This window comes from Morone saxatilis, unplaced genomic scaffold, assembly GCF_004916995.1.
Source record: "Morone saxatilis isolate NCDOM2014 unplaced genomic scaffold, NCSU_SB_2.0 Contig0, whole genome shotgun sequence".
Taxonomy (NCBI): domain Eukaryota; kingdom Metazoa; phylum Chordata; class Actinopteri; family Moronidae; genus Morone; species Morone saxatilis.
In genome coordinates this window covers 6,749,351-6,762,557 of record NW_023339650.1, presented here as the reverse complement: position 1 = coordinate 6,762,557, position 13,207 = coordinate 6,749,351, and the positions used below count along the sequence as shown (strand labels likewise).

The 13,207-nt window shown below is 41.5% G+C and overlaps 1 protein-coding gene across 2 annotated transcripts in view; it reads left to right on the top strand.

The window, feature by feature from the left end:
* LOC118343574 (matrix metalloproteinase-16-like) overlaps positions 1-13,207 on the top strand; it is a 69,283-nt gene that overhangs the window by 46,220 nt on the left and 9,856 nt on the right. For both annotated transcript variants that reach the window (XM_035682477.1, XM_035682486.1), the window contains 2 exons: positions 2,045-2,262; positions 11,709-11,847. In XM_035682477.1, coding sequence (XP_035538370.1) covers positions 2,045-2,262; positions 11,709-11,847 — 357 coding nt within the window. The remainder of the gene's footprint in view (positions 1-2,044; positions 2,263-11,708; positions 11,848-13,207) is intronic.

The window sequence follows — 13,207 nt, the reverse complement described above, 5'->3', positions numbered from 1 at the left end:
ACACTTCTTAGTCTAGACCATTGGTTTCCATCTATTTTCCATTACGGCCCGGGAGTAAGCAGATTTTCATTGGAGCCAGTCACCACACCAGCTGAGTTCACTGATTAGATTCCTGTTCTTTGGTTTAAAGTGCACTAATCAGTGAAATGAGCTGCTGTAGAGATCGGCCATGTCTTGATGGCACATGGGGGACCCCTGGTCTGACATGTGGGACCACCTGAAGATTTCCGGATCATTGGGAACAAATGTAGTGGTTTAGTGGCTAGATTGAAAGACACCAAATCTGCCAAATGGCGTGTGTAATTGGCTTTACCATAATGTTGCTGTGTGTACGCATTTGCATGTTTGTCTACATGTCCATCTGACTGCGAGTCTTCCCAATGCTTACATAACTGCAGAGTGCTTTGGCTGCACTAATCTGGGATGTATTTCAGGGGATTTGATTCAGTCAGTGAAAGGAATCTCTCCTGCAGACCACTGATCAGTCCTGCAGACTCGGAGATCTTTTAACCCTCTGATTCTTTCTTTGTATGTTTTATTGCTCACTATCGATTTACTCCTTCAGTTAAATGATTAGTTGCTCATTCACTTCTTTAATCCTCATTCCATTCACCCACTTTTAAATCATTTGTCGAGTCATTTAACCATTCATGCATAACTCTAACTGATGTAATGTTTACAGTAGCTTTCAAGGTCATTATTTATATATGCCACCACTGCGCATTGATGCTTCTCATGAATGGGGGATTTGGGGGGGGGGGGTTGTTTGTCACATTCAACACATGGCAACTCATATCCTTGTTTTCACAGTTACAGTGTGTCATTCATGCGTCGTCATGTGCTCAATTATTCATACACACAACCCACTCGCCTGTCCTCCTCTACCTCTCTCCTCCCTCTGTTTTTTTTCTCTGCATGTCTCTCGCTCTCTTTCTCTCATGTAAATCATGAATGTGAAATGACACAGAAGCATGTCTGGGCCTCCATTTGTGAGGGAATTTTATTTTTATCTCTATAGTGTATACATGGTTGTTTTTTGTGCTTTTGATTTTCTGTTTTATTCATCACTGTGAACATATCATATTATGCTTTGGTGAGCTGAATCTCTAAACTTGGCAGTGTTAAACTCTTATCCACTGATTCACATGGCCTCATATTGTTTTTCTATCTTCTCTTTTGTGTCTGTCGTGTGTTCCTTTCCTTGTTGCTAAATTTTCTCTTCACTTCATGCACCTCTTCCTTTGCCATTGTGGTTCCAGTTACAGGTGAAAAAGTTCAAGCTGGCTTCAAACCTTTAGCTCTCCTGCAAGGTGGCTGGTTGGTTGTAATAGTAATAATGGCAGTTGTTCACACTAATTGCTTTTTGGAATCAGTCTAAACTGGTTTTCTACTTTTTCCAATAGACTTTTGAATGAATAGCTAGACATTTTCATAATTATGCTATTCGCAGGGTGGAGATCAATAAGGAATGCACAGTAAATATGAAGCTAGAGGCAGCAGCTGGTTAGCTTAGCTTAGCATAAAGACCCGGCTCTTTCTAAAGATAACACAATTCTCCTATCAGCACCTCTAAAGTTCAGTAATGAACACTTGTTTGTTTAATCTGCTCAAAAACCAGAGCGAAAAAACGAAAAGTGGTGGTTCTGCAGCCAGTTGTTGTTTGTGACGGAAGCAGTGACCTCCTGGAGTCTTGTTTTCATGTGTTAATTAGTGATCTTTAGAGATGCTGGTAGCCAGATTTAATATTTTTTCCAGTATTTGTTCAAAGCTCATAGACTGCTAGTTATAGCTGTACAGAGAGATGAAAGTGCTATCAATCTTCTCATCTAAGTCTCAGCAAGAAAGTGAATGTATTTGAGTGCATTCAATTGTATTTCCTGAAATTTCTTTAAGAGATTTGTATACAGTTGCTGAAGCTGTGATCCAAACGACACGTCTTGCCCACAGACATGTAGTCAAAAAAGTTGAATTTTGGTTACTAATAGTACTTATTGCAGAAATATGTATCACAACAGGTGAGATATTTGTCTCTGACTTCCTGCAGGGCCCCCTGATAAGATTCCCCAGCCCACCAAGCCTTTGCCGACGGCGCCCCCTCCTCGCTCCCATCCTCCTTCAGACCCCCGCAAGCCAGACAGGCAGACACGACCTCCGAGGCTGCCCCCAGGAGATAGACCGTCCCACCCCAATGCTAAACCCAACGTCTGCGATGGAGGCTTCAACACCCTCGCCATACTGAGGAGAGAGATGTTTGTCTTCAAGGTAAGTGAAGAGTCTGTGCGCTATCAAAACAAACCCAGGGCATTTTTCGCATTTTGTTTGTTTTGAGGAGTCATTTTGAACCCTGGAGCTGTTTAACCCACACCTTGGTGAAAACACAGCAATCGGTCTTTGCAGCCAAACAAACTTTGAGACCTTGTTGGAAAGGTAGCCTCATGCCATATTTCCAAACCAGCAATATTATGTCTAAAGAGAGTGCTTTCCTGCACAAGAATTCTGGCTATAACTTATAACTTAATCATCTGATACATGCAACAAACTCCCTCGGTCACTTGATTCAGAACAATGGAAATGGCCTGTAGGTTTGAAAACACAACGTTGAGAGAGAAAGCTTGCTAAAATACCTAAATATACAGAGATTGGGAGCTTTTCTGCTAATATTCTGTATGTGCTTCATGTAGAACTTTCTCACTTGGATGTAACATAAACCAAAGAGTGGTCGGTAGAAAAGTTGGCTAGAATTGTCAGGAGAGAACTGTAGTTACAGCTTGTAGAAATATCTTAAAACGACTGTGTATTATATCCCACAGTTAAAAGAGCTATTAGGTCTAAAACCTCTTTCCAGGTTATTCAGGGCCAGTTAGTAAATTAGTATTTTACACAGAAGAAACACCATGCCATGCACAGTGCAGCACAGTTTTCCTGTCTCCCAACAAACTCACCCTGGTTTTCAATCCAGTGCAAGAGAAAAAAGTGTCTCTTAATGCATCTTTATCCTTGGTGTAAGATTGTGAGCACAAGACCTTGCAGTAAGAAACAGAGAAAGACCTTGAGGCAACACAAAGCTGTCCTGTGTTCTCCGCAGAAAGAGTGCCTGCGATGCGGTTCTGTGAGTGTGACTGTATTTTTCTGGGTATATAAATAGATGGTATTCAATGGTTAAATAAGATGATTGTGGAGCAAGGGAAAAAAACATTTCTGTCCTCTCTGCCACCCCCACTCTCAGTGTGTTCATTAAATTTGAAAAAATAAATCTTGGCACCAAAGCCGCTACCTGTGAAGGTGTTATACCAAAGTTAGACTCAAAGCTCACACTGTGGAGTGGAAATGATATCGGCTCGTTACAATAGTACAAATACAGCCCCAGTCTCTTTCACATGGTGTCTGTGGTAGCTCCTGTCACCCTTCATTACTCCCAGGGCAGCAACCTGGTGGGATGGAGTGATGAGGATCATGGGATTTCTGCAGAGCTCAGAGCTACTGAGGACAAAAAGGACGTTCAGCAATCAGACAACCGTTTTATGCGTTTAGGAAGTGAAGGATTCAGGGCCAGCTGGGCTCTAAAACACCTCTTGTGTATCTGTGGGTTTGAAATCGAATTTGGGTGTTGTTTTGGCACTAGTTTTAAAAAAATATATTTTCTGCAGTGTGAGCATGCCAATCCCTCTACTTTCATTCGTCATAGCTAATCCAACATCAGTTTGAAGTTGTTTACGTCTAACCTGTTTTTATTGACTAAAGTCAAAACAATTTTTCCGAGGCTTCCTTTGACAGAGAGCAGTACTTTCAGCAGCCACCAGTTGATGGACAGATAACTGTTTCTTTGGAAGGTTTATTTGTCAGGAATTGTTTTTGTAATCTAGACATTTCCCCAAAATCTGATCACTTTACTGATCCTAGGATCCGTGGAAACATGCATTAGATATACATCTCTTTGTTTTGGTGCTGTGCCAGTGAAGAAAAACTGTGCCTTTCTCCTGTTGTAGCTCATTCAATCTGACAGATCGTCTTATGGTGAAAGAAAAACCTGAAATGCCCTGTTTGTATGATTCGGCTGTCCATGCTGCTTCCATGTATTTGGGACATATATGTCACTTTCAAACACCTATAGCATTTCCTATAGCATTTTGCATTTATTTTTGATAGTTGGTAGCATAGAGACAGATAGGAAATGGCATGAGACAGAAAGAGAGCACTATGACTCGCAACAAATACCCTCGGCTGGAATCAAACAAGGATTGTTTTATTTACGTCAACCATTAGGCTACCAGGATGCACTTAAGGTTAATATTTTTTTGTTGCCGAGATGTGGCCAGAAGACAAACATTTTTTGAAGACAAACATTTGAAGACAGATTTAGATTTCTATATCACATGAAAACAGAAATTAAAACAGCGATGTTTACGACAGGAATTGCTTGGGCATCAGCACTGACATGAAGAAGGCTTTTGGCTCTATCATTTCGAAGGCTGTGATGAATGTTTCTCTCTGTTGGCCTTAAGAAGTAGAAGCAGCTCACATTTTTCCAAAGGTATAGAGGAGTGAAGGGGAAAGACCGACAGAAAGAGTTGATTTGTTACTGAACACATGCTAGTGCAGTTGTAAATCCACTGTGTTCACATCATTAGGACCACCAGTAACACTATGACTCATAATGATTTGCTCACCCTTTCGCATAATCCGTGTCTCAGCCAGTGAATCAAATGTGTTTAGTAAAGTGAAATCAATAAGGGATCACAGGTTCGACTTGGATTCACTCTGTAAGTGTGTTTCACAGGAGGAGCAGGTGGTCTTAATATTTCTTGATTCTCAGCGAGAGTTGTGCCAATTTTTTTCTGAGAAGACTGAGGTATCACGTTAATGCTGTTTTTTCTCCTGGTGGATGAAGCTGCCCAACTGTAAAACGGTTGATCTGGGATCATAATTAGAGATGTTTGTGTTACTCAAGAGCCTGATATATTCCCTTTGGAGCACGCCAAGGTCTACGTTTTAGGCTGAAGGCTGGTAAAAATGATGGTTGACAGGATAGGAATGTTTTACAGCTTTTGCTTACTTGCTATTTCAGTTTAATTTGAATTACTGTCTCTTGTTACTGTCATTTATATGGGTGATTTCTTCTTTTTTTTCATTATTCAAGTGATTGTCTGCTTGGTTACTTCATGCTAGGTCCATTTGGTCTGTACAGCTTGGCTTTACTCACCGTCCCCACTTGATTGTTTTGGAGGAGCCGAGTCAAGTCGATGCCAAGTCATTATAGCAGAGATCTCAGCAGTCTCACAGCCCCAGAGGTCCACAGGTGGTCCAGCAGCATAGAGTAGGGGGCTTTAGAGAGGAGAGTTTACCGGAGTTTATCTGGTGAAATACACTGGCACCACGGAGGTTTTCTATGAAGCAAAAGCTGCATTTATACTGTTTACTTATTACTGTGGCTAAAATTGATTCCTCATGTGCTTTTGTTTACTCTACAAACATTACGAGGCTTTGGCAACACAAGAACCAAAGATTTAGATCCACACTGTCAGCATTTTAGCACAATTCAGAGCTTGGGCTTTATATGGGTGAAAACTGTTGGTCTCCGAAATAGAAAATAAGGCGAAGGAAGAGTATCACAGCCAATTGCACTTGAATGTTTACAGAAGAGCCCTCATCCTCTGAAGATTACTTCTTTCAAAACTTTGGATATGAACATTCCTGCTTGCTTGTTGCCTGCCTTCAAAAGTCTACAGATTGGCTCCACAACCATTTACATTTAAATCAAACATTTATTCTCAGTGTACAAGGTTATTTGCAATATATAGGATGCCAGGAAGTTTCAAGAAAAGCTTTTTTTTTCCTGTGTAAGACTTTTTACTTTGTCAGACATTATTCATGTTGATGGTGTGCACTAGGACAGGCCTAGGACTTTTAGTGTGGATCCTACACTCCCATTATCTAGTCTTGCGATACTAGATGATCGAAGATCTCAGCGCCTACTGATCATATGGGGATTTCTAAATTCAAAGTAGTTGCTTGGCCGCTAACAAACATACACACCTTACTTTGAGGACACACCTTACCTGAAACAATGCTGTTCCCCATTCGTATCCATAGTGAAACAAACTGTGAATACAGCAAATCATTTGAAAATGGATGTCCCAAGCAACATTATGTGGTACAGCAGTGTTTACAAGCACATCCGCATGTCAGCGCCATGTCACCAACCCTAAGACTTTGGATCGATTTTTAAACTCCAATCTTTTTTTACTCAGTTTTAGCAGGGAAAGCCAAGATAAAGTCCTCAGTCTCTACTGGACAAAGCATTTAGAGACTGGCTTGTGAGTCTACCCATAATGCAACCCAACAGTGTCTTTAACTAGACCCCCATGCCTTTTAAATGTCCTCTTCTTTTAAACTCGACACCTCCAATTTGTAACACTGGCTTTCGAAGTTTAAAGCCCAAGCTGATGTGACCCTGATGACATCATCAGGGTTATTATTTCAAACAATGGAAAGCTGCTTTAAGAGCCACAGAAGACATTATCAACGGTTTCTTTTACAGGCTGGGTAATAATCCTTGTGACCCCTTTAACTTCAGTGATAATGTTGCAGTTACCAATAAAAGAGGTAAAAGGTTAATGCTTTGGTCGTCATACCTTCCAAATTTTGGACTGAAGTAGAATAAGCAAGCCTGAATGAAAAATGGTAGGTGGTACGTTTTCTGTTGCAGATGTACAGTAGGTGTAATAGGGTTAAGTCCTCAAAGGGTATTGGTTTTTCAGTGTTAAGGTCAGTATCGTTCGCAACAGTGCTAAGAAGTGCCTGATTTATTCCAGGCACATTAATCTACAAAGGCAGGTTAGGAGTCATGCTTGTTAAGGTGGTAGTTTTATGGTCGATCATTTTTCTCTCAGTGGGGTGACAGCGGGTCGTTTAAGGTTCACAGAGGGCTGTGTATGGCCATGTAGATCCAGTGTCACCAGTAAATGCCTCACTAAAATTACACAGCTACCGCTTTTATGCTTGCAGGGACTTTGGGTTCAACTTCCTATGAACCCTTAAACCATATGGTATCCCTTTGGATGCATGTGTGCATATAAGAGCTTTTCTCAGGCATTAATGCAACCAGCTTTCTCCTGCTGTACCTGGACTGTGACCTCATCGCTTATACTGTCCGACAATGACCAGACACCAAGAGTCCATTGTTTTCCCATCAGACTTGGATTGTCTCAGACATCGTCCAACAGACGTTTAGAATTCTGGATTTGAGTTTATGGCTCGTCGCCATCTTGTCAGTTTGTAGTGCCAGAAAATCCAAAAAGGGCTTTTGGGTTTTAGGCCAAACATTCCCTGAAACACACTTCTCTTAAAGCCAAAAAACAACACAAGGACATGCTATATAAGGAGAATCAGCTACTGGGACTAAAACATATTGTGCTCCTTTTTATTCCTAAAGAGAATTTGAGTTTTTTCCATTGACTTCCATATACTTTATAGCAATTTAAAGCCAGTTAAGGGTGCACAGTTCACTGCAACCTTTATGTGAAAGTGTAAAAGAATACATATTTTGGAAAGCAGCGATTTAGGAATGGTTGTATCCATTGTTAGGATCGATGGTTAAACGCTTCAGGGTAATTTTATTGAGTTTGCTTCTGCTCTCATTTAATAGCGGCTAATTATGATGCATGGTCTGCTCAGAGGTTTGTAGCTGCAGACCATTGCATAGATGCAATCAGAGCCTCTTGCAGTACCTACAATCAGGAGCAATAGAGAGAAAAAAACAGTCTACCGCCTGACTCTCATCCTGAGACAGTCTATCATAAAGGAAACTGCCACCCTCTTGTGTCCCTCCTTCTTCCTCCTCCCCTCCACTAGTCTCAAGTTCACTCACTTGCCTGTCACTGAGAGACCTTCCTTCCTTGATTTGGACAGATTTAGAGCAGGGGATTCTAGGATGCCAGAGGGCGCCTTGCTGTTCAGGATTGGCCACTTGGCGGCTGATGTTGGAGACATGCTTCGATTCCGACATCCATTAATGAGAACACAGTGGCCGAGTTGGCAGTGAGCTGTCCACTCATCTCAGTATCTTTCTCGTTTGTGTTACTGGGAGGAAAAAGGATAGTCCTGCAATAGCTGGGTGTTTGAGTGGTGTCAGGAGATAATGGTTTTAAAGAAAACGTTTAAGACTTTTGAATGCCACTAATAGACCAATTTATAAGTAACATAACAAAAAATAGCTTTAAATTATGTGTCTACAGATGTTTATTCAGATTCTTAAACACCCTTCACAGAGACGATATGTACGCTAGACATGAAGCTCCCGGCCCCATAGCTTCACATTAACCGTAAAGACATGACAGTAGTGTTGATCTTCTCATCTAACTCTCAGGAAAAGCAAGTGTGTATATTTCCCACAATGTTGTACTATTTCTCTAAACAGAGGCTCTTATTTCTCCTCAGAGTGTAAAATGAAGGAACCAGAGAGAATACATAAAGCATACAGGGCTTATCTCTGTGGTAGACTGGACACAGCTGTCATCTCTGTAATCTTCATTAAATGTTATTACCTTTTAGATACAACTGATATTCTCAAGAAAACCCACATTCTTTGATTCAAGTCATTTTAAACCACAGAATCTTAGATAATTGCATAAACAATTATACAGATGAATACAGATGAAACTGGTGGGTGACCCCCTTTTTTACAGTGTGCAAGAGCATTTCAGGGCATTTATCCATAAAGCCATTTTTGCTAGCATTTCATCCAGTGGTTTTAGTGTTATGAGGTATGTTTTGTTGTATAATTATCTAATGTAATTGATGTTTCACCTATTGAACACCCCTCTCCAGGCTTACATCTCTAATTTAACCGCCTGCATATTGCACTCTGCTTTGTTGACATTTATTGGATTAGAAAGCTTTGCCACAAGTAAAAACTGTAAAGCCATATTAGAATGAACAGTAATAAAAGAGACACAGCTGCAGGTTGAAAAGTTGAACCAGTGCTTATTGCTGTAGTGACTTCATTTCAAGGTCATACTTCATTATTTACAACAGTTGCAGTTATGTTAATGGGATTTGGAGAAGTTTTGTTCCAGTGTATGAGGTAGCTTTCAACAGATGAGAAAATACACAAGTACACAACTGCGCACGTGCTTAAAAAGCTGGTCTTCTGCAGTCTCAGCGAAAAAGAGTCCATTTTGGCAAGAAATCCTGATAAACACAGGGATCTCAAGCTTCAACCATAATCCTCATCCCTCTGAATTATTTACACCTACGTTCTGCTCTCAGTCGAGCCAAGCGAGTGTGCGCGTCACATCAACAGAGTGAGAGGTCAACAACGCTGTCATCCTAACACCATTGTCTGTCATATTCTCACCTCTTCAGTCACTCACACGCACACACACATGGCAGCAGCAGATGCTAACCCAGGGTTGACCTGGATATCAGAGATTTATGTTTTAACCTCATTCAAGGAAGGTTAGTGTTAGGCCTTACACAGATAAACAAATTACACCTTTTTTGGGCCTTTTTGTTTGTTTGTTTCTTTTTTTTTCATTTGTCAAGAACATATTTTGTATTCTTCTTTTTAAAAAACATATTTTTTATTCCTTAATTGGCTCTTTGTTAGCATATTGAAGTGTAATTATTAGATGATGATAAATAGGGGTCCAGGCTTTGTAAGAGCCACTTTTTGGTCATTTTAGGTGATAAAAAGAAGCAAAAATCATCCATTTTCTATTCAGTATGTTACTGCGAAGGTCCTTATTAAATTTAATAAAAAGTCAGTGTGCAGAGAACTAGATGCATGACATTTGTTTTTAAGGAACTTACAGATCGAACTTTTGAAACTAATAATATCTTTATCCTGAACAAATTAGACAATTAGAGAGAAAATGTTTTGTGTCTCTTTGTAGTCAGTTTGCGTCTGTTCGTGCTTGTTTACGTGTCCTTGTAGTCATTTTAAGCTTCATTCAGTTGTGTGATTGACTTTCCAATTAGAAATGTTAACAGTCACTTCAAACAGAGGCTCTGGCCCAGGGGGTAGGCCCGTTCAGTAATCCCTCCATGCCCTTTATGTTTGCATAATGGGTTAGTAGACAGTGATGTGTCATACAGTATTAACTTTTAGCTCACACAACTCTCAGCGCAATTTCTGCAGTTTGCGTTCTGCTTCACAAACCTTCCTCGACACTGACAAAAACTCATCGGTAGGGACAGTTCGTTAATGCCGTCAAGTAGTCCAGAATTTATATTCCTACAGAGAGCGTATGGTAATTAAACCTTATTGCACTGCATGCATTATTGTGTGCCGTGAGACAGTATGCGTGACAAACCCTGCACTGCCCTTTCTCTCAAAGCAGAGAACATGAGCAGTTTGAGGTATATTTCCAAATTCTGCTAAGACCAAACTTGTTGTGATTATTCTAGACGTTCCTGTAATTGCAAAGTGCCGGCAGAAATGTTCTACAAGTGAAGTCTGCTCGCCTGAGCTTTATTTTCAGAGTGGGAGTGGGACGGTAGGGCAGCAGGAAGAACATTTTCCCTTTTATACAGTCAAAGGGATTAAAATGGGTCGGATTTCACAGTTTGATCTGTTTTCAATTACTGGGCCGGGCCGGGTACAGAAGAAAATGCTGAACAATTGAAATCTATGGAGGCAGTAGGTATAGAGTGGGAGAGGGAGAGGAGGAATTGGAATGAGAGACAAGGGGAAATGAAAAGAAAGAGGAGGAAGAGTCCAGGGAGAGAGGAGAGTCCCAGAGAAACAATTGGATTAGACAGAGAGAGAGAAAGAAAGCAGCGGAGAGAGTGTTTGATAAATGGGCTGTTTATTTAGCTTTCACTGTGAATGAGGCAGGGTGTGATGATGTGTTGTCTCCTCTCTCTCTCTGTCTCTGTGTCCCTCGCTATGAGGTCAGACTTTTTTGGCCTGAGCGCTCAATTGGCCGTTCATTGCCAAAGGGTGGGACATCTCGCTGAGTCCTAATGGCTTTCACAGCTGGGTCTCCCCCAGGCCCCCTCTGTCATCAAGTTTCATCCAACATCAAAAAGACACACCTTCCACTTGGCCGCGCTGACGTTTCCCTCCCCCGATGGAAATCAGAGACTCTTGGCTTCTCATAGAGCTCCTGGCTATCACTTGGCCCCCGTTACTTGATGGTTTTCCCAGTATGTTCAAGTTCTGCGTGCGTATCGACGGCCTCGTGGGCTTTCCAGGCAACCTGAGAAAGTATGTGTGGATTTTGAAGGCATCGGGGCTATCAAAGCAGCAGCCGGAGTTGATCATCGCCAGCAGGGTTTGTTTGGAAGAGCGGGAGGGCAAGGAGCTGGCCTGAGTCCACCGCTATCAGATGGGGGGGGGGGTTAACCAGAGCTGCATTGGTAAAACCACCAGTTAATCTCCATCCTTGGAGTAAATTGCTCATTGCTGCCCCCTAAGGCCACCCACTCCATCTACAGAAGTTGATAGTTTTGCCCCCCAATGAGACCATCGCACACTCAAAAACAGACTTGCTTGGGGCACCAGAAGCCCAATCCATGACAACCCTGATGACATCATCAGGGTGTCCAGAGCCACAGAGGACTGTATACGACAAGCTGACTGGTACTGCTTCTCACTAGTACACAGAACAACGTGTAAAATCAATAGAGCGCCCCTCGAGTCATGTTTGACCTTCGTCCTGCTTTTCTCCGTTTCCTAACAATGTCTTTCCACATCTCTCTTTCAGGACCACTGGTTTTGGCGGGTGAGAGATAACTCTGTAATGCCAGGATACCCCATGCTCATCAGCGTTTTCTGGAGGGGCCTGCCACCTAAGATAGATGCCGTCTACGAGAACAGCGAGGGCAAGTTCGTCTTCTTCAAAGGTAGGCTCACATGCTTCATCGCCATCGTCACTGTTGTCACCATACCGCTGTGTAAAGCTATTTTCCATTTCCATCCTGTCCAAATATTGTGTCTGTACCATCCTGGTTTAAATTTTCTTCTCATGTTATTCATCTTGGGCATCCACAGGATATGTTCTGTGTACATGGCTGACATGTCTTTTTGTATAAACTGTTATGCACGTCTTATTAGTATTCAGCGTGTGTTTTCTGTGTGCGTCCAGATATAGAAACAGGTTTTTATGTTTAATAACTGCTGTATGTTATAATGCTCACTCAAAGAACCGCCTTGATCTTATCTGGGTGTGTGAGTTCAATGTAAATCTGTGGAAGATTAAAGCAATGTTTTGCTCACTCGGTTCCGCCATAATCCACCAGTTCTGATTTATAATACTGCTGTTCTGTTTAGTGGTGCTGATAGTAATATGTTTTAGTTTACATTTTCAACTGTAGGTATAATTAGTATGCATAACTCTTGGTAATCACTGTCACGCCATGTGGCAGAGCTTCAGTACTTACTGTCAGTGTTTAATCATCTCTAAGTTAGATTTTTTTTTTTTACCTTTTTGAAGAGATTTGTCTACATATTCAAATCTACTTTACGTTAGCCCCCAAACACAGAGATTTAAAGCTAATTATGTCTAAAGCCGAAAAGCCACTAAAAAGAAATGGCAAACAAACATAGCAGCCCTGTAAACCCGTATTTGCATTCGCTCCGGAGAGGGAGACTGACGGAGAGAGGGTGGTGATGAAAGCAGACGTAGGGAGGTAGTGAAAGTCTGCTGAGGTAAAAACTACAAATCTTCACTCAAACCCATTTCTATTTTAAACCCTCAAACAATTCCTGGAAATGCAGACTACTGGTCCCATGTGAGCCACAAGCTCTGGAAGTTTGATTTCGGTGCTTTATCCTCCACCCTGCTCACTTTCCGGGCTGGGTAGCAATGGGATTGCGCGCAGATTTAGAAAATTCATACCAATAGAACGTCATTTTTTCATTTGAACACGCACAGCTGATTTCCCAGAAGGCCTTATTCTGTCTGTCCCCATTTGGAATAAAAAATTAAAAAGAAAGTCGGTCAGAAAACAAAATGCAGTACTCTAGGTCCTTGTCTAACCAGCCTTTTTGAATATTCTCCAACGGTGCCTTGTCTGATGAATTCTCCTAAAATAAATGCACAGATGGAGACTTTAGAGTGTAGTTTGCACTGAAGTAATGGCTGAGACTCTGATTAGCTTGGTGCTGTTAAAGCATTACAGAGCAGGTCAGTAAGCAGACACCGCTGGTATACATTAGAAATAGATTCAGCATGTGTTCTTCATTCCTACAGTGCAGCTTTGT